The 22,504-nt window shown below is 34.4% G+C and overlaps 3 protein-coding genes, 1 long non-coding RNA gene and 1 other non-coding gene across 7 annotated transcripts; all 5 read left to right on the forward strand.

Annotated features, from left to right (window-relative positions):
- Positions 1 to 808: 808 nt before the first annotated feature.
- On the forward strand, positions 809 to 5,531 carry LOC112020797 (pseudouridine kinase). 2 transcript variants are annotated; one of them, XM_024053356.2, is made up of 9 exons: positions 809 to 973; positions 1,121 to 1,246; positions 1,736 to 1,838; positions 2,610 to 2,657; positions 3,430 to 3,527; positions 3,628 to 3,742; positions 3,862 to 3,944; positions 4,330 to 4,882; positions 5,310 to 5,531. In XM_024053356.2, the coding sequence occupies exons 1-9, from the start codon at positions 887 to 889 to the stop codon at positions 5,366 to 5,368; spliced, it is 1,272 nt and encodes a 423-aa protein (XP_023909124.2). In that variant the 5' UTR covers positions 809 to 886; the 3' UTR covers positions 5,369 to 5,531. The 2 variants fall into 2 exon arrangements, with proteins under 2 accessions (XP_023909124.2, XP_065617250.1); XM_065761178.1 differs by having other exon boundaries at positions 868 to 973; positions 1,121 to 1,241.
- Positions 5,532 to 10,103: 4,572 nt separating this feature from the next.
- On the forward strand, positions 10,104 to 12,205 carry LOC136061033 (putative pentatricopeptide repeat-containing protein At3g18840). The gene has a single exon (XM_065761177.1). The coding sequence runs from the start codon at positions 10,142 to 10,144 to the stop codon at positions 12,173 to 12,175; it is 2,034 nt and encodes a 677-aa protein (XP_065617249.1). The 5' UTR covers positions 10,104 to 10,141; the 3' UTR covers positions 12,176 to 12,205.
- Positions 12,206 to 12,217: 12 nt separating this feature from the next.
- Positions 12,218 to 15,492, forward strand: LOC112020780 (uncharacterized). 2 transcript variants are annotated; one of them, XR_010624081.1, is made up of 5 exons: positions 12,218 to 12,458; positions 13,086 to 13,299; positions 14,389 to 14,433; positions 14,652 to 14,863; positions 14,991 to 15,492. It is a non-coding gene; the product is annotated as an uncharacterized LOC112020780 (transcript). The 2 variants fall into 2 exon arrangements; XR_010624082.1 differs by lacking the exon at positions 14,389 to 14,433.
- A 1,919-nt stretch (positions 15,493 to 17,411) lies between these two features.
- On the forward strand, positions 17,412 to 22,403 carry LOC112020713 (HVA22-like protein k). Its single transcript, XM_065761179.1, has 8 exons — positions 17,412 to 17,647; positions 18,317 to 18,375; positions 18,826 to 18,923; positions 19,448 to 19,499; positions 21,010 to 21,073; positions 21,199 to 21,294; positions 21,508 to 21,580; positions 21,887 to 22,403. The coding sequence occupies exons 1-8, from the start codon at positions 17,630 to 17,632 to the stop codon at positions 22,000 to 22,002; spliced, it is 576 nt and encodes a 191-aa protein (XP_065617251.1). The 5' UTR covers positions 17,412 to 17,629; the 3' UTR covers positions 22,003 to 22,403.
- On the forward strand, positions 19,506 to 20,027 carry LOC136062301 (uncharacterized). Its single transcript, XR_010624083.1, has 2 exons — positions 19,506 to 19,779; positions 19,879 to 20,027. It is a non-coding gene; the product is annotated as an uncharacterized LOC136062301 (long non-coding RNA).
- Positions 22,404 to 22,504: the final 101 nt, after the last annotated feature.

A 22,504-nucleotide genomic window follows, 5' to 3' on the forward strand; every position in this document is an offset into this window, starting at 1 on the left:
TTAAAGGATTTCCGATCCCCTCTCGTTGGAGGGTCTCTTACATTATATAGCCCCCTTTAGATAATCTTAGCTCTCCATTTGTTAACCGCCCAGGACACTACTTGAGTGCTTGTCCCATTAGACACCTTTCCAAGCCCCTTGTGAGTTGGGGTAGCCAAGGCAGCACTATTCAGGAGTTTTCTTCACATTAATGCAGTCATGAAGTTTGGTGTGATGCATTAAATGTGGTGGCAGCCACCATCCCTTCAGTCATGTCAGGACTAACCCCCTCTCTAAAACTCTTTCTTTACAGTATGAGCTCCTCTGGTAATGTGCCATTGACGTGGCCTTACTATCCGAGTGTGTGACCTCCTCGGCACAATAATGGCCTTCTCGACCATGAGTATGACATATGGTGCAAATACCTTATTTAAATTCCTGTACCCCACAACTGCCATCTCAAATCAAAAAATGACATAGATTTGTGGGTCTAAAACTTAAAACTTTAGGACTCAAAATCAAAAATTTCCTGAACTTTAAGTGTGAATTGCAGTTTAGTCTTTTTAAATTTTTATTTTTTATTATATAGATCTATAGTAGGAGAGGGCGAGAGGGTGAGGTGGGAGTTCAAACCACAATTGGGTGTAACTTGAATTAGTCATAGCTTTTATTTTGGGATTCAAATTTCAAAGACCATCACTAGTTTCCCATTTCCCAATGGACCCAACTAACGAACACCTGTCTCTTATTGCTCAGTTTAGTCCTAACTGAGCCCAAAAATTAATGAGGCGTACACTCTTTAAATCTGAGGTAGTCCATTGAGCCCAAGATATGTCTCAGCCTACCCAAATGAGAACTGCGTAACAGAGTATTCCTTAATCTTTAACACTCTCACAGAGAAGCGAAAATGGAGAGCAGTGTTCAGAGAAGAGTGGAGGCTATTTCTCGTCACCTCCTATCACTGCCTCGTGAACCCAGTTTTTTTCTTCACCAGGTAAAGATTATTTCATTCACAATTTTTTTTTTTTTTTTTTTTTATTTTTTTTTTATAATGATCTACTTTATGGGCAATATATTCACACTCACACGTTGTTTACTTGTTAACTCATTGGTTTTTTTGGTGGGGTTTGTTTTTTGTAAGGTTTTATTGAATGGTGGGAAAGTGAAAAATGGTGATGCAGAGGCTGTGATCATAGGGGGTATGGTGTTGGACATTCATGCCATTCCTTCAGTCCCTGCCAATCCCAGAACCACCACACCTGGCAAGGTTTTCTTTTGTTATTTCCATATATAGTCATTTGGTTATTCAAGGTGTGAATAAGTTTGCAACTTTGGTGAGTTTGTAAACATTGTATGACAGAGTTAATTAAAATAATGGAGGTCTTGTTTTGGTTTGAAGGAAATGTATTTCAATTATGTAATTTCCTTTTAGTTATGAAGTAGAACAAGAACCCATTTGAGCGTAGTTGTTTTTAACTTGAACTTCAGGACTTATTTGATAGTTTTGTAATTATCATTGCACCCCAAGAAATGACTTTGTTTTGTTTTCGTGATATGAATTGTAGCTTGACATTTTATGTTCTTAATTGATGAGGGGTTGGTTATAGTGCTAATACAACGATAGGCGTAGATTCATTTATATCTAATAGAGCATGGAAGCATGCATGTGCATCAAGTTGCTAAAATGAGAGAAAAAGAAGTTCCTTTTATATACATATAATTGCGATAGTTTAACATTATGGAGTCTTCTGTTCAGGTTCGTTATGTGCTAGGAGGTGTAGCAAGGAATGTTGCTGAATGTGTGTCGAAACTCGGAGCAAAGCCTTTTATGATTAGTGCTGTGGGGCTTGATATGGCTGGTGAGTTTTAGCATCTCTTTTGTTTGTATTATTTGGATAGTTTCGTAGCTTTTACAGGAGGCATGCTGCTTCCATGTCAACTGGAACTTCTGGTTCACAGTTGGGATTGCCTGCAGAAACCATATATGGGTCTTCAAGTAAATCAGAATTAAATATTTAATGAGGTTTGGCTCAAATGGTACTTCCTCTTCCCACAAGAATGGGTTGAGGGTTGAGTTGTAGGTTCAAAACCCATTAACTGTTAATGTAAGTCGGCAATTAAAAAAAAAGAGAAAGAAGAAGGAGCCTAAATAGTAAATTTGTTAGAATCTACAATATTCTATTCACATACATAGATTGATTAAAATGCACAGCTAATAGGCTTGTTGCTGAATTGAATAATGATATCACTGATATGAGTCCATTCTCTGGATTCCATCATTATCCCATTGATCTATGCAAGCACATATGCCATGCATTGAAATTTAGCATTCATTTGTTTGCTTAGATTTTTAAGTATCCAATCTGGTTATACAAATTTTGAATATGTGCCATATTCAACTTCCTTGATCTTTTCTTTATACCCCATCTGCATTTGGATTTAGATGTGCATTGTATTCAATATACATTAGGTTCATAAATATCCATCTTCATGCATTAAAATGCCTAATCATGGACTCTTTACTTTGATATTGTACCAGACTTCTATTTATTTGTTTTTCTCATCATCACATTTGTCCTACAGCCAATATGGCTTCTTCTGTATCTGACAATGTTATGTTTTTTAACTAGGAAAATTGTTATTAGAGCACTGGAAATCTGCGGGGCTATCTACAGAAGGTGTTCTTTTCATGTTTACATCCTTTAGTTATTATATACAGAAAATGTTGCCTTTTCTGATTGCATAAATGATTGGTTTATTTTTATATTTGAATCTACTCAGTAACCCTGTTCTTTTTATACCCATTGTGACTTGTCCCTGAAACTGTGGGACTCTTATCAATTTTGTTGTAAGTTGGAATAGACAACCCTCTAGCACAGATTTTTTTCTGACACTAAAGCAAGCTAGTCTCACTTATTTTGTGCACAACTTTCAGTTCAATAGGGGACATCTTGGTATTCACCATGATCTTTTCCTTGTGTTTTCGTACTGGATTTGCTATAACAAGTATTTCACTACTTTGCGTAGTTGTGTTGGCTCTGTTAGAAGACTCAAAATAATTTGGGAAATTTAGAGTGACACCAATGCTTAGAAAGATGAATGAAGAAAAAAATCATAAAAAATGAATTGAAGATAAAGAAACTCAATAAGGCTGGCTTGTCTTCTTCTGAATTATACATGATAATGTAGAGTTTTAGTATAAATGCTGGTATTGTGTTTGGTAGAAGTTATAGGATTTGAGAAGAAAATATTAACTTTTAGGAGATCCGATTCAACACTAACCTTTTATACATTGCAAGTTTTCTTTTCTACGTGTCTTCCTAGAGTCAAATTGAAATATTAATGTATAAGATTGGGTATAATTTAATCATCTTTCCTTCTTAAATGTGGGGGTGAAATTTCATTATGAAGCATGCTAGTCTATTCTTACACAATATTAATTTGGAGTAGGGATTCGAAAGCAACAAGATATAGGTACTCCTGTTGTATGCAACATACTTGATATCAATGGAGAATTGGCGGCTGCTGTTGCAAGTGTGGAAGCTATTGTGAGTTTATTTATGATGGCTGTAGAAAATCTGCCAAGTATACAAGTTTAAGAATAGTACCTTCAAGATTTTATATATATTTTTTGATAATCTGACACAGGAAAAGTTTCTTACACCTGAGTGGATTCAGCAATTCAAATACAGTATATGTTCTGCTCCAATATTGATGGTTGATGCAAACCTAATTCCTCCTGCTCTAGAGGCTTCTTGTCAAAGTACTTCTAAACTCTTTCTCTCTCCAATATATATGTTAACTGAAAATTTTGAATTTTTTACTCTACCAATTATTATTGATTCTCCACTTTTCTCTTATCCATATTTATGTATTTCTTAGTTGCGGCAAAATCTAGCGTCCCAGTGTGGTTTGAGCCTGTATCAGTTGCAAAATCCAGAAGAGTTGCTTCAGTTGCCAAGTATGTAAGTTCTGTCAACTTGAAAAAGTGGTCATTATTATGTTCCAAGTTATGCTCTGCCACCTCATTCTGTGTTGCACATTGTTAGGACTTATTTTAGCAAAACTTTTAGAGTATGGTCAAATTTGTGTGGCCATTTCTCTTTTTAATGAAACTGATAAAAGAAAAAAAAAATCTTTTTCTTTAGTATTAAGTTGCACACGCACCTAGTGGGTCTTGAACCCACTACCTCTTGCTCTACTCCTTTTTACTCTTACAAGGGAAGGAGATGGCATTTAAGATAGACCTCATTGACCAAACTCATAAGAACACATGCTACACCCACACTTGATCCTATGCTCTTTATTCACATTTTTTCAGTCTCCAACTAATTTGAAGGTTTCCTGCAGGTAACCGTTGCTTCACCTAATGAAGATGAACTTATTGCCATGGCAAATGCTCTGTCTTGTGCAAATGTGTTTCCTCCAATTGAGAGGGGAAATAAAGATTTGACAGAATCATTGTTCCAAAAGCTAAAACCAGCAATCTGGCTTTTGCTAGAAAAGGGTATCAGAATAATTGTTGTGACCCTTGGTTCAGATGGAGTGTTTTTATGCTCTAAAGGAGGGCCCAGCTTCATGAATAGTGGTTTGGAGAGACTCAAGCCTTATGGCTCCTGCGAACAGTTTTATAAGATTGTAACATCAAGCTGTCCTCCACATTGGTGTGGTGCCACAGATTCGGAAAAAGATTCTCATCTTTTTGCTGTGCATTTTCCAGCACTTCCTGCATCAGTTGTTAGGCTCACAGGGGCTGGTGATTGCTTGGTTGGTGGGATGCTTGCTTCCATTTGCGCAGGTTTAAATCTTATGCAGAGTGTGGCGGTTGGAATTGCAGCAGCCAAAGCTGCTGTTGAGGCAGAGACCAATGTGCCTACTGCATTTAGTTTGGCCTCAATTGCAGGTATGTGTTCACATATTCCATTTACAAATATTTTGTCTAGATTTATAAAATTTGCTTGATAAGTTCTGCTCATAAAGTGTTTTGGGCTTTCCTGGAATCAAATGAATCCATATCATATTCCATAGCATTTGGAGGCACCAGTCCATTATCAAAATAGGAGTAGGAGTCATCACAAAATAACTAATGTTCGCTATCATTGCCATTTCTTGTACCAAATTCTCATTAATTTTGAAATTTATAGTTAATGGTCCTTCCAAATGCTATGAGAAAAAAAATGAATGTCCTTTTTTTTTCTTGGGGGGGGGGGGGGGGGGGGGGGGGCTTTGCTNTGATTAAGATCTGCCAAGCAAAAAATAAATAAACAAGCATGCAAGCATGGCAGACATACGGATGAAAGCAGTTATTGATGTGAATTTCTTCTGTGCAGATGATGCAAGGTCAGTATACTCTGCTGCGAAAGTTGTGTTCAATCAATCAATGCTATAAACCATCAGAAGCATACGGAGTCTGAAATTATAAGCTAAACTGGTCAACGTGTTGTAGATCTAATAGAAACTTAAACACCATGACATTTTTTTTCTTCTAAGACCTGCCAATACTCTTTCTTATCTTGAGTTCTTAAATGTCATAAGGCTATTTTTGTTGTGAATTTCTCTCAATTGGTCCTTGATTTTCTGTTGATAGTCATGGGAACATGGCATGATACAAATTATTATTGAACTCAAATAAACCTTATCACTCTATCCCTCACCCTCTTCAAAACTAACATCTAAAATGATAAATGAGTCAATAAGTGAATTAACATCATACTGCCTTGGTGCCCCTTGGTAGCCCAGAAAGAAAAAAACCTAGTGGAAAATTCTTGTGCACTGGACAGGTAATTCATCAGAATCTCCAATTGAGCAAGGTCGATAAAAAAAACCATTCAATCATGATTTCACTTCTTATTGGCTCCATATGGATTTTTATCTGGGCAAGGGACTGATAAGAAAATCCTTTAAAAGTATGCTTGTAGGGCTTGAATGTTAGTGGTTAGTACTTAGTACCTAGTACAGTGTCCACAGCACTTAGCCAATTTCCATATAATGGCAATCCTTTTGTCCAACCCTTGTAATGCCAGTTTTTCAAGAACCTAGGCCTAAGATGACAAAAATGATAAGCAGCCTCACCCAAAAGCAGAAATAACTAACAAGTATCTCCTTCATTGATTTAGTTTCTACTTTGTCTGGTAATTTGAATCTTGTTTCACATCGGTTAAACGAAATATTGACTCTACTAAAATGGGAGAACAAAAGAACATTCTTTTTTAGTGTAGATTGGAGCTTATGTTTAATGAATATTAATTTTCAAGTAAACTTGAGATTATGTTAAATGATTTTCATAGGTTTCTCATCCTTTTCAAATTACAATAAAAATTATAGAGCACAATATCAGATCGTATGAATCAAGATTATTGTGATACAAAAAAAAAAAAAAAAATTGCCCCTCGTCCCCACCCCCAAAAAAAAAAAAACGTATTGATCAGCTACTCGAGTGATCCCAAAAAATAAAGCTAGTTAAATGTGGCCTGCTTCCTTTTTTTTTTTTTTTTTTTTTTAAAAGGAAAAGTTTTTGAAGTTGATAACTTGATATACAATGGCAATAAATTTTCAATTGTAAAAAACTATTAGATTTTGTGAGCATCTAGGGAAAGTGAAACTCCTTATTTTTGGTTCAATTTAATGTCTAAAGATATATGTAAAAATCGATTGGGAAATTTGAGATTTAACGGATGCAAAAAATGCAAATTTGATTGGGAAACAAGATCTTCATTCGGTGAGTTTGGTTTGGCAGAGTGATAGCATGAATGGACCTACACGGTATGAAAATTTTCTTGAAGGTCTGCAACCTAATTCAAATCTGAAAAAGCTGTGCATAAGCTGCCATCGTGGTTCAAAATTTTCAACATGGATGAAAGATTTGCTTCTTCCTAATCTGGTTGAAATTTCGCTAGAAAACTGTAGAAGTTATGAACATCTTCCACCTCTTGGGAAGCTACCTTACCTCAAGGTTCTTGTTCTAACTGCCAATCAATGTTAAGTATCTTGGCAATGAGTTCTATGGGGATACTGCAATTGTGTTCCCATCATTGGAGAGCTTGGAGTTATGTGACATGACTAATTTAGAGGAATGGAGAACAGTGAATGGAAAAGAAAGTTTTCCCCACTTAAGAAAATTATTGATCGCAGGATGCTCAAGGCTAGAAGAATTTCCCATTATTCCTTCCGTGACAAGTTTCACAATTAGAAGAAGCAATGAAAAGTTACTTTGTTCAGTGAAGAATCTCACTTCACTTTATTTCCTTGCGATAGAAGACTTCGATAAATTGACTCTTCTTCCAGATGAACTGCTGCAAAATCATAAGATGCTTGTGTCCATGCGGATATATTATCTATTCAAACTTGAGTCACTAGCAAATCAGTTGGAATAGTCTTTCTGCATTGAAATATCTAGAGATAAGTTACTGTCCTGAGCTCCAAACTCTTCCAGATGTAATCCAGAATCTACGTTGTTTTGTTTACAGAGTCTACACATAATTTGCTGTTACCATTTTGCGTCCTTTCAAATGATTGGTTTGGGAGGCTTATCTTCACTAAGGAAGTTACGGATTGAGAAGTGTGATACATTTTTGCTCTTTATCCGAGGGAATTCAATATATAGCTGCACTTGAGGAGTTACATATTGATGGATGTGCACGCTTAATTTCATTGCTAGAGGGTATTCAACATCTAACTAATCTCCATACTCTGCAAATCTGGAATTGTGAAAGATTATCTGCTTTGCCAACTCAAATAGGATGCCTCACATCGCTTTCATATTTGGCAATTGAGTACTGCTCAAGTCTAATGTCTACACCAAGCGAGTTGTAAAATCTTACTGCACTCAAAACATTGATAATTTGAGAATGTCCACATCTGAAGAGGCGGTGCAAGAAAGGTAGCGGTGTGGATTGGCATAAGATTGCTCACATCCCAAACATTCAGACCTATTTTGATGACCATGGGATTTTTGAGAGGTGTTTTGGAAACTGAGATTTTGCCATGTTATTCAAGGCTGAACGCATATAGGTACAACTCTTTTGCCTTTCTGTAAACGTAATCTTTTTCTTTTACCATTTCTTGAGTGGTGAATTGAGTTGGCTGCTTTTCTCTCTTTATATTCCTATTTCTATTTCCCCCCTAAGAGAGGCTACTTCTTTGTTCACTAGATACTAGATCGAGAGTTTCAGGTGGTGTTTGTTTGGAAGTTAAATTTTTTTAGAAAAATGAGTCATTTTCCAAAAAATATGTTTTATAAAACTATCATTTTCCTATATTTGGTAGCTATCTTAAATGTTTTGGAAAAGATTTCCTAACTTCTCTTATTTATCTAGCCAGGAAATAGAGTTGTTTTGCAAAAAAGTTTTAGTGGAAAACAATTTCTAAAAATTAAGCTCTACTTTTTATATTGACCATATATAATTTTCTTTTAACTTATTTATTTTGATACTAACAAACATTGAAAAACCCAAAAAAAAAAAAAAAAAACTATTTTTATACAAGATTTTCCATCTAAACAAATGGAGCATGCATGAATAAGATGATGAGTGTCTTCATTTGTTTTTTGGTTTTTCCCTTCCCTTGAACAATTAAGACAATCCCATTACAAACTTTTCTTTTTTCACTGCTCATTACTAGTGTATTTGTGGTATTGTAAAATTGTTATAGAGAAATCAGCATATTCAATTTGAATTAAAAGGAAGTTCAGATATCTTTGATGCCAATGAGTCCGATAATCTTCAATTACTTAATGAATTTATGTTTGATGCCACCAACTAGTGTTTCATAGGGAGAAGGGACACATTGTAAGAACCAATCCACCACCAACAAAAGCAAAAGGAGGAGAATAGTTGCAAGTCCATCCTTGAGTTGGTAATATGGGTGGCAAAGGCCAAACTTACTGCCAGCCAAAACTATGAAATAGATGCATGATCCAAAAGCAATATTTTCTTTCCCCAAGGATCATTTAGGAGAGAAAGTAAGAACAAATAAGAAGGCAATATAAGTTAAAGTAGTCGGTCATGCTAATGTTTTTCAATATTCAACAATATTTTTATCATGTTAATTCTTATTTTACCATAATAATTTGAGGAAGTTTAGTGCTACAAACTTTGCTACAACTTTACTACTTGGCGACTCGTGAATGGTGAAATCATGGACTCGTAGTTTTATTTTCACCACTCATAAGTCTCCACAGAGCAAAGTTGTGACAAAGACAAAGTTGTGGAAAAATTTGTGACACTAGACTTATTCTAACGGTTTAACTAATTGAAATTCTTTTCATTCTCAAAGAAAATCAAAGTTCTTTTGGGATACTTACCAGAACCTTTCATCCTTGCAAAAACTGCTTTCTTGAATTCTAAGGCAACCATTCCCAACTTTTAAACTACTCCACATCACCAATTAACTTATTCTAAAATCAAGACAAATAATTGTTTTGAAACATTGATTTTGATTCTAACAAATCACCCTAAAAAGGCGACATTTTTAGCCAAATAACATAATTTTAGGAAAGATTTATTAGTAACACATCCTATTAAACTTATTTAGTTATATAGCATTTTTTTGAAATTCAAGTTCGACAAACTCTAGTTCTAAACTTCCAAGTGAAACTCAAGTTCTAAGTAACAAATTGCCACGCAAATCCATAATTCTTGGAACTTGAATTTTTCAAGTGAAACTCGAGTTTGACAAAGTGCTATATATCTAGATAAGTTTGACGGGATGAGTTTCTCCTAAATTTTTACTAAAATTATACTATTTGACAAAATTAGCCTTAAAAAGGCATTGAAAACATTCTATAATAAGCCAGTTATGTCATTGATTTACATAAAAAAAATTTCCATCTTCTGTACTGTGGTGGAGAACATTTGCCATAACAATTGGCAAGAAAGTGAAATGATGTAAATTACAGGATTGCCACGTCTTCGGGAGCAAACTGCAAAGATGAAATATGAGAGAGAGCGAGAGAGAGAGAGAGATAGGGGTTAGTTCAAAGCTGATTGAAAGAGAGAAGAACATTAGGATTTTTCCATGAAGTCATTTATTGAACTCCCAAAATAGGCATCAACGCTCTTTAAATGTTTCCCGCCCTGTAAAAAAAAAAAAAAAAAATAATATTTTTTTATATATATATTTTTTTTAATTTTCTTTGTCTCTGCGATATTAGAATTTAGATCGTATGCGAATGAGGTCCTTGAAAGATGGCCTTATATATCACATTCAAGCCATAAAAGCTGGTTTTACACCAACCATTTTCGCGTCCAATCAACTTATTCACTTGTACTCTAAACACGGTCTTCTTCGTGAAGCTCACAAACTGTTCGATGAAATGCCTGAACGAAACGTCTTCTCTTGGAATGCTATAATCTTGGCTTATGTAAAATCCCAAAACTTGCCACAAGCAAGAGCGTTATTTGATGCAGCTTCCAGCAGAGACTTGGTTACCTATAATTCAATGTTATCTGGGTATGTAAGCGCTGAAGGGTATGAAGCTCATGCGCTTAAGTTATTCAAAGACATGCATTCTGTGTATGAAGAAATCGGAATTGATGAGTTTACTGTTAGCATGATGCTTAACTTGATTGCCAAGTTGAGTGTGGTATCATATGGGAGGCAGTTGCATTCATATATGGTGAAAAGTGCTTGCGATTTTTGTGGGGTTGCAGTTAGCTCTCTCGTTGATATGTATTCTAAATGTGGTTGTTTTAAAGAAGCATACCAGGTTTTTAGTGGGTGTGGTAGTGGAGTGGTTGATTTGGTTTTGAAGAATGCAATGGTGGCAGCTTGCTGTAGGGAAGGAAAATTGGAAATGGCTTCGGATATTTTTTGGAGAGAATCTGAGTTAAATGACATGGTATCCTGGAATACATTAATTTCGGGCTATGCTCAGCATGGTTTTGAGGAGTCGTCCTTAAGGTTGTTTTTCTGTATGGCTGAGAGTGGATTTGGATGGAATGAACATACTTTTGCTAGTGTTTTGAGTGCGTGCTCTGGTATGAAAAATTTGAAGCTTGGAAAGGAAGTCCATGCTTGGGTTTTGAAAAATGGGTTGAGCTTGAATCCATTTATTAGCAGTGGCATTGTTGATGTCTATTGTAAGTGTGGGAATATGAAGTATGCAGAGTCAGTTCATGCAGCAATGGGAAGCAGAAACTCATATGCTATCACTTCAATGGTTGTGGGGTATGCATCTCAAGGCAGCATGGTAGAAGCCCGAAGGCTTTTTGATTCATTACTAGAGAAGAATTCTGTTGTCTGGATGGCTTTATTTTCTGGTTATGTCAGGTCACAGCAGTGTGAAGCTGTGTTTGAACTTTTTTGTGAGTTTAATGCTGAGGAAGCAACAGTTCCTGATGTTTTGATCCTTTTCAGTTTGCTCAGCAGTTGTGCAATACAGGCTGCCCTGGATACTGGAAAGCAGATTCATGCTTACTTACTGAGATTAGGGATTGAAATAAATGAGAAGCTGATTACTGCTTTGGTTGATATGTACTCAAAATGTGGGAGCATTGCTTATGCAGAAAAAATATTTGAAAGAGTTATTGACAGAGATTTAGTCCTTTACAATGTAATGATAGCTGGTTATGCTCACCATGGGCATGTGGATGAAGCTATCCATCATTTTAAGGAAATGGTGGATAGAGGTGTCAGACCAGATGCCGTCACCTTTCTCGCACTTCTGTCAGCTTGTCGTCACTCTGGATTACTACAACAGGGTGAGGAAATTTTCCATTCCATGAGAAAAGAATTTAATGTATTGCCTGAAATAGACCACTATGCATGTATGATTGATCTGTATGGGAGGGATAATCAACTAGGAAAGGTGGTAGCTTTTATGAAAATGATTCCAACAGAACTGGATGCTGCAATCTGGGGGGTATTTCTGAATGCTTGTAGGATAAATGGGAATACAATATTTGCAAGAGAGGTGGAAGAGAAACTACTAAGAAACATAGGAGATGATGGGGCTCGGTATGTTCAGTTGGCCAATGTCTATGGTGCAGAGGGCAATTGGCATGACATGGGAAGAATAAGGAAGAAGATGAGAGGGAAGGAGGTCAAAAAGCTTGCTGGTTGCAGCTGGGTACACATCGAAAATGGAGTTCATACATTCACTTCTGGGGATACATCTCACTCTAAAGCAAAGGAGATATACAAATGCTTAGCCTGCTTGACTGGTGAACTATATGAAATAGCCGGTGCATTGCATTGAGGTCATCTTTGAATGACAGCATGACAACGTGACTGAAAAATGGAGTTCATACATTCACTTCTGGGGATACATCTCACTCTAAAGCAAAGGAGATATACAAATGCTTAGCCTGCTTGACTGGTGAACTATATGAAATAGCCGGTGCATTGCATTGAGGTCATCTTTGAATGACAGCATGACAACGTGACTGATTTTGGATGCTTTTGGACATAGAAATTCATGGTTTATTTGGATGTGGATAACCTGGATAAAGGGACCACCAACCACCATTCATTTTCAAAAGGTATCTGTCCATCCTAGTAACCTTATATGATAGAGTCAGCTTCTATTTTTTTCCTCCTTTCTTGTCATGCAATGTTCTTCCAATGCCGATGATTATGATTTTGCTCAAGAAAATCATGTGGTAGTTAATAGAAAATTAGTTAAAGAGCAATGTTGGGGACAACTTTTCCATAACTTGTAGAGGTTACAATTTGTGATTTATACAACAGCACTTTCACGTTGGCTAATTGCTACTTGCTAGCACGTTTTTATTGTGTATCAATCACAAGATTCACAACTTACCACCTTAGCAAGTTGTGAAAACAGTTGTGTCAATATTATTGTTGTAAAAATGCTTAGCAATCTTTTTATCCTTCTTCTATCAGAATGTATAACATGGAGAAGACAATATTTGATGAGCCCTGAGTTGTCCAAATTCTTGCTGTTAATTTTATTAAAAATAAATAAATAGATAAATAAAATGTTGTACCTAGTGCACAAAACTCTCACTTTTGCTCTTCACTCGTAATTTATTACAAATCATAAATTTCTGTTCACCATCATCTTATATTCTAACAAAATTCGATTTTGAGTTAATGGTAGTAGATAAGCTAACAGGTTGAGAGTTCTATTTTTCTTGAATAAACAGGAGACAAGAATACCATAGGTTTTGAGGAGAAACAAGAATGGTAGAAACCTAAATGAACTTTATGGTAAAGATCAAGCTGACGTGAAATGCTAGCAAATTATGCAATGCAAGATGTGCATGTTACAAATTAGCATGGCTTGGCACAGAGAAAACTCCTATGGCCCCATTGATTCGTTCCAAGCATTAGTTTATGTGTCTCTCTGCATTGAGTCAGGTTAACTCCTCACATTTATTTTTGTTACTTAGGAGGCTTTATTTTCTTGTATCCCTTTTTCACTTTAGCAACAATTATATTTGGAAATTAGAATACGGCAAGGCATTAGAAAGAAAATCTAAACCCTTGAGTTGGAGTTTGTGCAACAAAGTATCAATATGTAAAAGAATGGAGGATGGGATTGGTGCAGTTGTCAACTCAAAGTTATCTCACTGCTTTACTAGTAAAAAATCCACCATTGCTAGTGAGATTTGTTTGTGACATCCTAGTGATGGTTCTCTTCTGTGACTCAACTGCTCATACTCAATATAACTTCGTTTAATAAGGACTAAAAGAACTGTTATAGCCTTGTGCAGTGGCTTCACTAATGCTTAAATATAATTTTATTGCTAGTGTTATAAAATGTTCTGCTCATCTAGGATTTTAATCTATTTGATTTAGTTTGCTATTTTTTACTAGGACTGAACCATTGCTGCATCTATAGATATGTGTAGGATTTGTAATGAATCCTAAGACCAACCTTTGTAGAGGCAATTTTCTGTTCTGCTAAAACAGCACATATGGGAGGTTTGCTATCATGAGTGGTTTTTTTTTTTAAAATTTTAAGTAACTATATATGTACAGATTGATCGTCAGTTAATCAGCATTGCTTGCTAGATGAAACCTAAAAGATACAACAAAAAATTGCAAGGAATAATTGGCAACTCTATGAATTAACATTTCACATTAAATTAGTCTAGCAGACATGATAACAACTCATAAAATATCATTAGGATGGGAGAAAATCAAATTATTTTTTTCCCTATACAAGAAGTGGTTTCCTGATTTTTGACTAGGCTATTTCATTCCTTCTCCGTGAGTCACCTCAAAATCTCATGGAATGATACTGTAGTAGATTAAACTCAGACCATGATATCCATCAATTTTTTTTTTGGGTGAAGTTATTAGACTGGTGAATTGTTAAAGTTTTTAACAAAAGGATCTATGTATTATCTAAATTTTTTTTAGTGTTATGTAACTTATGTTTCTTTGTCCTCTTCTTTATTTTGAAATAATAAAAAATTGTTCAAATTTCTTATTTATTACCAGGTTTGGTATGAGTTATCCATTTTGACCTGAGCCATCAAAGATTTGGTATGAGTTATCCATTTTAGATTAACCTTTTTTTTTAATTTATTTTTTTGTTATATATTGTACTTGATTGATCAAACCCAAACACTCCCAACTCAACCAATTTGTCATGTCTAAATGAAATTTTAGAGAATAGTTTTGCTTTCATGCAGAGAATTTATAATTAGAAACTTTTTTTGCGATAAATATTTGTAATATTTTTTTTAATGTATTTTGGATAGGCTCGAATCATGCTACTATTGAGCAAAGGATCCTTGGAAGTAGAAAATTTTGGGATGGAGTTATGAATGAGTGAAGTGTTTCAATGGGTTGGTCTCTGATTAGTAGATTTGTTGGAATATTATCCTGTTGAATTCAATCATGGTAGTCTTCTAAGAAACTCTTTCATTGACAAAAGAGAAAACCTCCAGCTTGCTGGGGAAGTTTCAATAAGGTATAAAATTATGACAAAACTGACATCAAATCTGCTGTAGCACATTGGCAATTCTATTATCGAAAGAATCCGGGATCAGTGGAATTTCTTTTTCCCTACACTAATCTTTTTTTTCATGAATAAACAGGAGACAAGAATGGGAGGTTTTAGAGAGAAAAGTGAAGGGTAGAAGCCTAAACAAACTTTTATTATGTAGATCAAGTTGACGTGAATTATTGCTAGCAAAATCATGTAAGGAAAGATGTCCAATGTTACAATTTTGCACAAGGATGATCTCGTAGCACAAGAATTGAAAAGTGAAATTTCCACTTGATGTAAACCTTGGTGGAGTACAAGATCAGCTTTCCATCTCCTAACCCTAACTCAAATTCAAGCACAGAACCTGTTTATTTAAGTTAATCCCAAAACAATTCATGAAGTGGCCATCTTCTCCACTGTCAAGCCTAAGGATTCTTCAAGGGTGGCTCAACCATAAGGCCATTTAGGCAATGGTCTAAGGCCCCAAATGGAAGAAGACCCCTAGAATAGAATATATTATGCCTATAAATGTTCAACATTTTATTAATACGTTTTACTATTTTTGTGGTAGATTAGAAATGTAAAAATTTTCAATCTTTCAAAAATTTTACTCTTCCTTTCTTTCTCTAACAAAATTTAAAATTAATAGTTTTCAAGGCAAATTCATTACTAAAATTCATTGTTCAATAACCGAGGTCTAATATTGCCAAGAGAGATAGTGATTATCTAAAATATGACATTGTAGGAGAAGTTTGGGTAGAATGAGGAGTTGCTTCATTGACAATTAGGTCAATTCTCAACATAATGTTGGTATATTCTTGATTCAATCTATTCAATCCACTTTGGTCAACTTCAGTGATGCATTGTGAGGAGATGTTTGTGTAAAAAGAGAAGCAACTTCATTAACAATTATGTCAATTCTTAGTGTAATATTGGTAGATTCTTGATAAAAAGTACATTTTTCTTATGTTATTAAAGCCTTGTATTTTTTTTTTCTAATATAAATTATGGATTTATTTATATTATTTTTCTCTTTAAACCATTCAAGACAAATGGAGAACGCCAAAGACGTTATAGTTGAATTGGTATCTACCTATGTATAAAGTGCTTGGGATCTAGGGAGGAAAGAGTTCGAACTATTTCTTAAAAATAAAACGAATGGAGAATGAACCATTTGTAAGCATCTCATGTTTTCATTTTTTATTTAACAAAAAAAAAATGTCAAATTTAGTTCAATTTATAAAAGGTGTTAAATTACTTGCTATCTCAATAAACTAATGTGAAGCCGAGTTCTCATATTAAAGCTACTGTACCTTGGTCTGTTTGCCATCAATCGCATGTTCTTCTTATGAGAATAGAGAACCCATTATAAGTGGCCTATTATTGCCCCAAAATATTTAACATATTGTAAGCAAAATTCATAACTTATGTGAAGACTGAACAGCAAAGCATGAAGGATGATAATTACAACAATTGGGTGAAAGTTTGATATTGATTAACAAGTTTGTTATATTTATAATTAATACTAATTAATATTTTTTTTTGAGAAGAATTTTTTATTTTTTATTTTTTAGAAACGCTCACATACAAGAGAGAGGGAAATGAGTTTTACACAAAAGAATATTGATCAGCTTTGCCTGCCTTTATTATATATTCTTCTTATTATATACCTTTTTTTTTCACCTAACATTTAGTAATTTATTCTTAAGATTCTATATATTTAGTTGTTTTCAATTTTCATACATGATTTAACATTATTTTCTATTTCACATGCTACAACTTGTTATATGGAATTTAACCTGTGGCCCATAAGTACACTTGAAATTTTGTACCATGATATATCTAAGGGAGTTATGTATTATCCAATATTTTTATAGTGTTATGTTCCTTTGTTCTCTTATTTATATTGAAATTAAAAAAAAATTTAATTTCTCACTTACAAATTTATTTGTGTGAAAAATAAATATGTGTCATATACTCATAAAATTAGCAATCCGTTTTAGGTTGCACCCCCCCCCCATAGGTTGCCCCCCCCCCAACCTGCCTTCTTTTTCGGCTTGAACTTGATGGATCAAACCCGAATACACTCAACTTGATCAATCTGTCAAGTTTAAAAAGAAATGTTAAAGAATACTTTTGCTTTTTATGAAATCAAATCTAACTTTTGATTATAAACTTCTTCTTATGTATACATAATAAAATGTCGAAATAGGGTTATGAATAAGAGTATAAGTATTTCAAAAAGGTAGGTCTTGGGTTTGTAGATTTGTTTGAGTTATTATCATGGCAAAAATAAAAAAAATAAAAAACTTTTCTATAGTCTAAAAGAAAAAGATAAGATAATTTAAAATAAGAAATATTTTGACAAACCCGCTGTAGCACATTGGCAATTCTAAAGTAAAAGAATCCGGGTTCAAATCCCGGCAGCGGAAGATTCTCTTTTTCCTTGTTTCTCTGTTTTTTTAATAATATAATTTAGGCCAATCCTATAATATCCTATGTATCATATATACGTACCTACGGGCTTTTTAACTTTTAAGGAAAGCCCCGTTGTCACTATCACACACTCACACACGAAGAAACCTACTTTGCAACAAACAAACTAACGAATAATCAAAACACACTTCACACTTCAGAGTTCAAGAGAACTTTAAATTCCGTAGGATTTGTCGATTTGACAAAGTCGTGTTCTGCCTCAGAGAGAGAGAGAGAGCAACCCCACTTTCTTGCTTCAGTTACAGAGTTATTATGGCTCTGCCAACCCAGGTCAGTAATCTCTCTGTTTTACTTCGTCTTTGTTTATCGTCTCGTTCGACTTATAATGCATTGTTTTAATTTCAAGTTTTCGATTCCAATGTTTTCTGTTTCCCATGGTTTGGTGGTAAATTGGTAATGAGCTATACAAATAAATTGCCATTGGCACCAAACTCATGGATGTTTTAGCACAGTAAGTCTAGAGTCACAAAAAGATTCACAAGTGATGATTCTGATGAGAACGAGTAAAAATTCAAAAGTTACAATGGGGGGTTGGGGAAATTATCGACCAATTGAGTTATAAGGCTTTTAGCTACTTGTCAATTTAACTGTTCTGAAAAATAGTGTATGTAGCGTTACTCTTTATAGTTTCCTTTAGAGTAGACAGGATGGAGTACCCTCCTGATAAAAAGTAATCATTAGAACGACGCAATAAGTTTCAAAATTATCATTTTTATTTTAAAAAAAAATGGTAGAAGAGAGACGGGTGTGAATTCAAGACCAGAAATTGCTACTCAGCACCAAAGTTTTAGTTAATGGGAAAATGTGAATTTAATCACTTTGTCATTATTCTAACTAGTTTTGTCTTTCTAGTATTGTTTCCTATTGCCATATCGTCTGTCTAGTAGTATTTCTTCTTGCTATAGGCTGAGTGGGTATATTCAACCTTGATTGATGCAGGTTGGCTTGGGATTGCTTCTTTGCCCACTTGGATCCAATATCATTGTCCGGACAGCGAGGTAAGCTCTACTTTCATGATTTTTGTTCTCTTTTAGCTGGGGAATTCACCATTTTGTAGATGTCTTTCTAGCTTAGTGACTGCTAAAAGGGATCCAGAAATTTTGTTCAAGCCACTTGTCTTTTTTTCCTTTTTCATTCTTTTTGTAGTGGTAATAGTAGTAGAGCTAGTGCCTTTCAAGTTAATGAGGTTTTATATACCTGATGGTTGATGAGAAATTGTGGATAACATATAGCAGCTAGTGGATTTGGCTTATATTTTTTGGAAAGAGGCATGGGTAGTGGCAATCCAACAATATATGCTCACCTTGTTGTCTTTAAAATCCTATTAGTAACTTTGATTAAGACACAGTTGTTGGATGTAAAACCTATAAAATTATTACCTTGTTCATTAAAATTAACATATAATATAATTCAGTACTTGGTTATGGATGATCATGTGGTTTGTGCAGTTGTTCTATTGGGATTGCTTTACCTGTTTACAAAACATTTAAAGCTATAGAGGAGAAAGATCAAGATGAGCAACAACGGTGGCTTCTCTATTGGGCAGGTCAGTAACATTCTTCCTGACATTTTATTGTAATCTATTCCATGCATCACTGTGCACCATTATTAAACCTTTAAGGCATTCTATCTTAAATTATTTTAATACAACTAAGTTGCGGTGAGTTCCAATTAATAAACTGAAAATATATCCAGATAAATTTGATCACTATGATTTGGTTTTAAGATTTTATGCCCTTCCAAAAAATTTAGAAAACCAATCTAGGAAATCTGTTTGTGGTAAACAATTTGTAAAAGTTAAAAGTTTTCATTGTATAAAATACCTTCATATTCCATATTCAATGATTAAGGACCACTTGTGAAATTGAATGAACAAGGCCAAAGGAACAGCTAACTATGAAAAAGAGGCATGTGTGTGTGTGTGTGTGTGTGTGTGTGTGAGGTTGGGCAAATTTTGAACCTCATAATTATTGTGGTTACTGAGGCTTTTGACTCTGGAAGTACATGAACTTAATTCCATTGCTTGGTTCCTTGGTTTACTTCGTATTAACATTTTTTGATTGTTTGCAGCTTATGGATCTTTTAGTCTTGCAGAGGTGTTTGCAGATAAACTTCTCTCTTGGTACTGTTTTAACTATGTTGTTTTTTGTTTGTTTTACTTCTCAAATAAGTTTTGACCTGGTGATATTCTTTAGTCAAATAAATAATTTTGTGTTCAGGTATTGACAAGGGAGAAAAATTAGCACTGACTCATCTGTATAATATGTTTAAATGCAGATAAGATAACCATACTCTCATTTGACCGATTGCATTCTTCCTCAATTTTCTCTTTGATTAAAGTCTTAGAAAGTTTGTTACCCTTTTGTTGCATGAAATTCTCCTCTTGCATCTTCTGACATCAGGTGTTTATTGTTTGCTTTGTAAGATATTTGTGCTCTACACAATTTTTTTATATTTTTTAAAATCTTGCTTGTAATGATATGGAGAATTTATTGGCATAGGAAAATGTAGTAGGCTAGCATGGGAAATGATGCTAAAAGGGCAGAAGTGTTGGTCACCAAAGGAAAAATAGCCCTTTCTTCAGAGAAATTCAGTTGTTAAAGGAAAGAAAATGAGAAGGGAAATCATGAAAAGCTCAAGTTTTGTTTTACTTCCTGATGTTTTAAATATCAACAAACAAAGCTATTGTACATCGGCTTTCTTTTAAAATTTAAGAATCCAAAGTACAAATCAAAATAATAGTCTTGGGCTGCCTTGTGAAGATTCAGCTTCTTTTATAAAGCACACAATGTAAACAACAACTGCAAAGAGAGATAAGGTTCAGACCTTGATGTCATACTTTTGTGCAACTGAATTGTTGAATATGGATGCTGTTCATTGGATAGGTTTTGCAAAGCTATGAAAATCCCCATTTTAGCTTAGTAAATATAATTGTGGAGATATCATTAATTAAATTAAGAAGAAAAAAAAATCATTGTATTGATATCATAGATGGTTCTTGCTCATTGAACATTCTCATGTTTTCATGCTTCTTTCCACTTTCTGGAAAGAGTTCAAACTTTTTATAGTTTCCACTTTTTGGTTTCTTTTCCACCTTGTTGTCAGTTTGTCACAAAATCCATTTTCCTCTGCCCAACCAAATGCTTTCTCGTGTGACCTTTTTTGTATCACACCATAAATGGAAACAGAAAACAGGAAATTTTCAGTAATTTCACTTGGCTTTTTCATATGGCTTGTTTTGTATTGACCATAAACGAAAAGAGAAAACAGGAACATAATATGCCCCTGTTGAAAACTATGCCCCTAGTTTATGATAGATGGCTTTGTGGAAATCACCCTGCTTTTTATAGCAGAAACTGGAATAATTTGTGGCACCTAATATCATGCCAATATTGAAAATTTATCCTTGCTTCTTTTGTCACAAATAATGTGCTGCATTCTGTTATTTTTGAACCCTGTAGATGGACATGCAAAGTTGTTCTTGTATTTGCTTTCATGTTTCTTGATTATGCAATTGTATTTGAATGATAGTATGATTGCTCTTGTCCCGTAAGAAGAAATTAAACCAAAATATTGCCTTTTTCCTTTTCCTGTTACATAATGTAATCTAAGTATCCTCCTCGTTTCTTTAGGTTTCCACTCTACTACCATGTGAAGTTTGCATTTCTTGTTTGGCTACAGCTTCCATCTGCCAATGTAAGATAGACTAAAACTTAATTTTACACTTTGTGGATGGTTTCTACCTGCTAGAACTTTCATCTGCTGATGTAAGTTTAGGCAAGCTTAAATAACTGCTATACCATCTGATTTGTTTTGAACAGGGAGCAAAAGATTTGTATATGAGCCATCTTCGTCCATTCCTACTTAAGCACCAAGCTATACTTGATCAAATTGTGGATTTTATATACAGTCAATTGGTGAGAATTCATACCATTCAATGTTATTAACGTTGGAAGTGGATTGTTGTAATTGTTGAGACTGATTTATTGTGCCCCTTGTTTAAAGTAATGGTAAATTGGTAACTAAGCTATCATGATTTATGCCACCCCATGTTCCATTCTGATATAGTGTCTAAATTAAATAATGTCTATGCTAACATCAAGAGGTGTCTCATATTTCTGGACTTGCAGAGTAAATTTGTCAGCACACACCAAGCAAAAATCCAGTTTGCAAAGACAATTTCTTTGGTGATTTTGACATCAGGTATGCATATTGACCCAATACTTGGCCCTTGCTACTAGAATGAACACTGAACATAAATTGTTAGTTGAATGAACTTTTCAGTATTGTTGCAAATATGTATTTAGTATCATGTTAGTAGTACAAATTAGGTGGTCATATGTCTTGATATAATTTTGCATTTTTCTCTATATATCAATTTATTATCATTATGATATATATTTTAATCGCCAGCATATGATACTCGTTATCAATTTCACTGTCAAATTTCCTATACGTTTGATGTCTATAAACATGTTATACTTATTCACTCCTCCCCCCAAATATCAGCATACCAATTTGTCAGGGGCATGATGCACCCAATGCAAAAGCAACCAAATCCAAATGCAGCGATTGAAGGCCCACCGAGAAGGATTGAGGAGCTAGAGTCTGATAAGGAGGATTGATGTTTTTTTTGTCCCCCCTAATAAACATTGATTCCCCAAACTCTCCCATAAATCTATTTGTTTCATAGATTAAAGAATTAGCATTTTCTAAATTCCGATGAGCTATATAGGCCTCAAGTATGGTGCTTCTACGAACTATATACCCTTACAAGTTTGTGCGTGCTACAAGAGTTTGGGATCAAGATATGTGTACCTTTTTTTCCTCCACCTCAACATATTTCTTGGTTTTAAGTTAAAAAGAAACCTTATCCATAAATTATTTTCAGTTATATCAATGGCCTTTGCAGTATTTTTTTCGTTAATGGGAGTATTCATTTTAGAAACTATAGTCCAATCTGTATTCAGTAATTGAAGTTGTTACTTATGCCAAAGTTATTAATTTCTAAAAATGCACTTATGAATTTTTGTTTTGTTTATTATTTAAGCTTGTGTGTCTGTGGAGAGGGAGATTTTTTTGGGGGGGGGGGGGGGTTGATGGGGGTGCAAATTTTTTTATTCCTTT

Source organism: Quercus suber, unplaced genomic scaffold (genome assembly GCF_002906115.3).
Source record: "Quercus suber isolate HL8 unplaced genomic scaffold, Cork oak 2.0 scaffold_400, whole genome shotgun sequence".
NCBI classification, from domain to species: domain Eukaryota; kingdom Viridiplantae; phylum Streptophyta; class Magnoliopsida; order Fagales; family Fagaceae; genus Quercus; species Quercus suber.

Excerpts from the sequence above, each read along its gene's own strand:
- LOC112020797 (XM_024053356.2), top strand. The coding sequence starts at position 887 with ATGGAGAGCAGTGTTCAGAGAAGAGTGGAGGCTATTTCTCGTCACCTC. Across the intron at positions 1,247-1,735 it reads GAACCACCACACCTGGCAAG|GTTCGTTATGTGCTAGGAGG; the intron begins GTTTTCTTTTGT and ends TCTTCTGTTCAG. Across the intron at positions 2,658-3,429 it reads TGCGGGGCTATCTACAGAAG|GGATTCGAAAGCAACAAGAT; the intron begins GTGTTCTTTTCA and ends AATTTGGAGTAG.
- LOC136061033 (XM_065761177.1), top strand. The coding sequence starts at position 10,142 with ATGCGAATGAGGTCCTTGAAAGATGGCCTTATATATCACATTCAAGCC.
- LOC112020713 (XM_065761179.1), top strand. Across the intron at positions 18,924-19,447 it reads GTGGCTTCTCTATTGGGCAG|CTTATGGATCTTTTAGTCTT; the intron begins GTCAGTAACATT and ends GATTGTTTGCAG. Across the intron at positions 21,581-21,886 it reads TTTGGTGATTTTGACATCAG|CATACCAATTTGTCAGGGGC; the intron begins GTATGCATATTG and ends CCCAAATATCAG.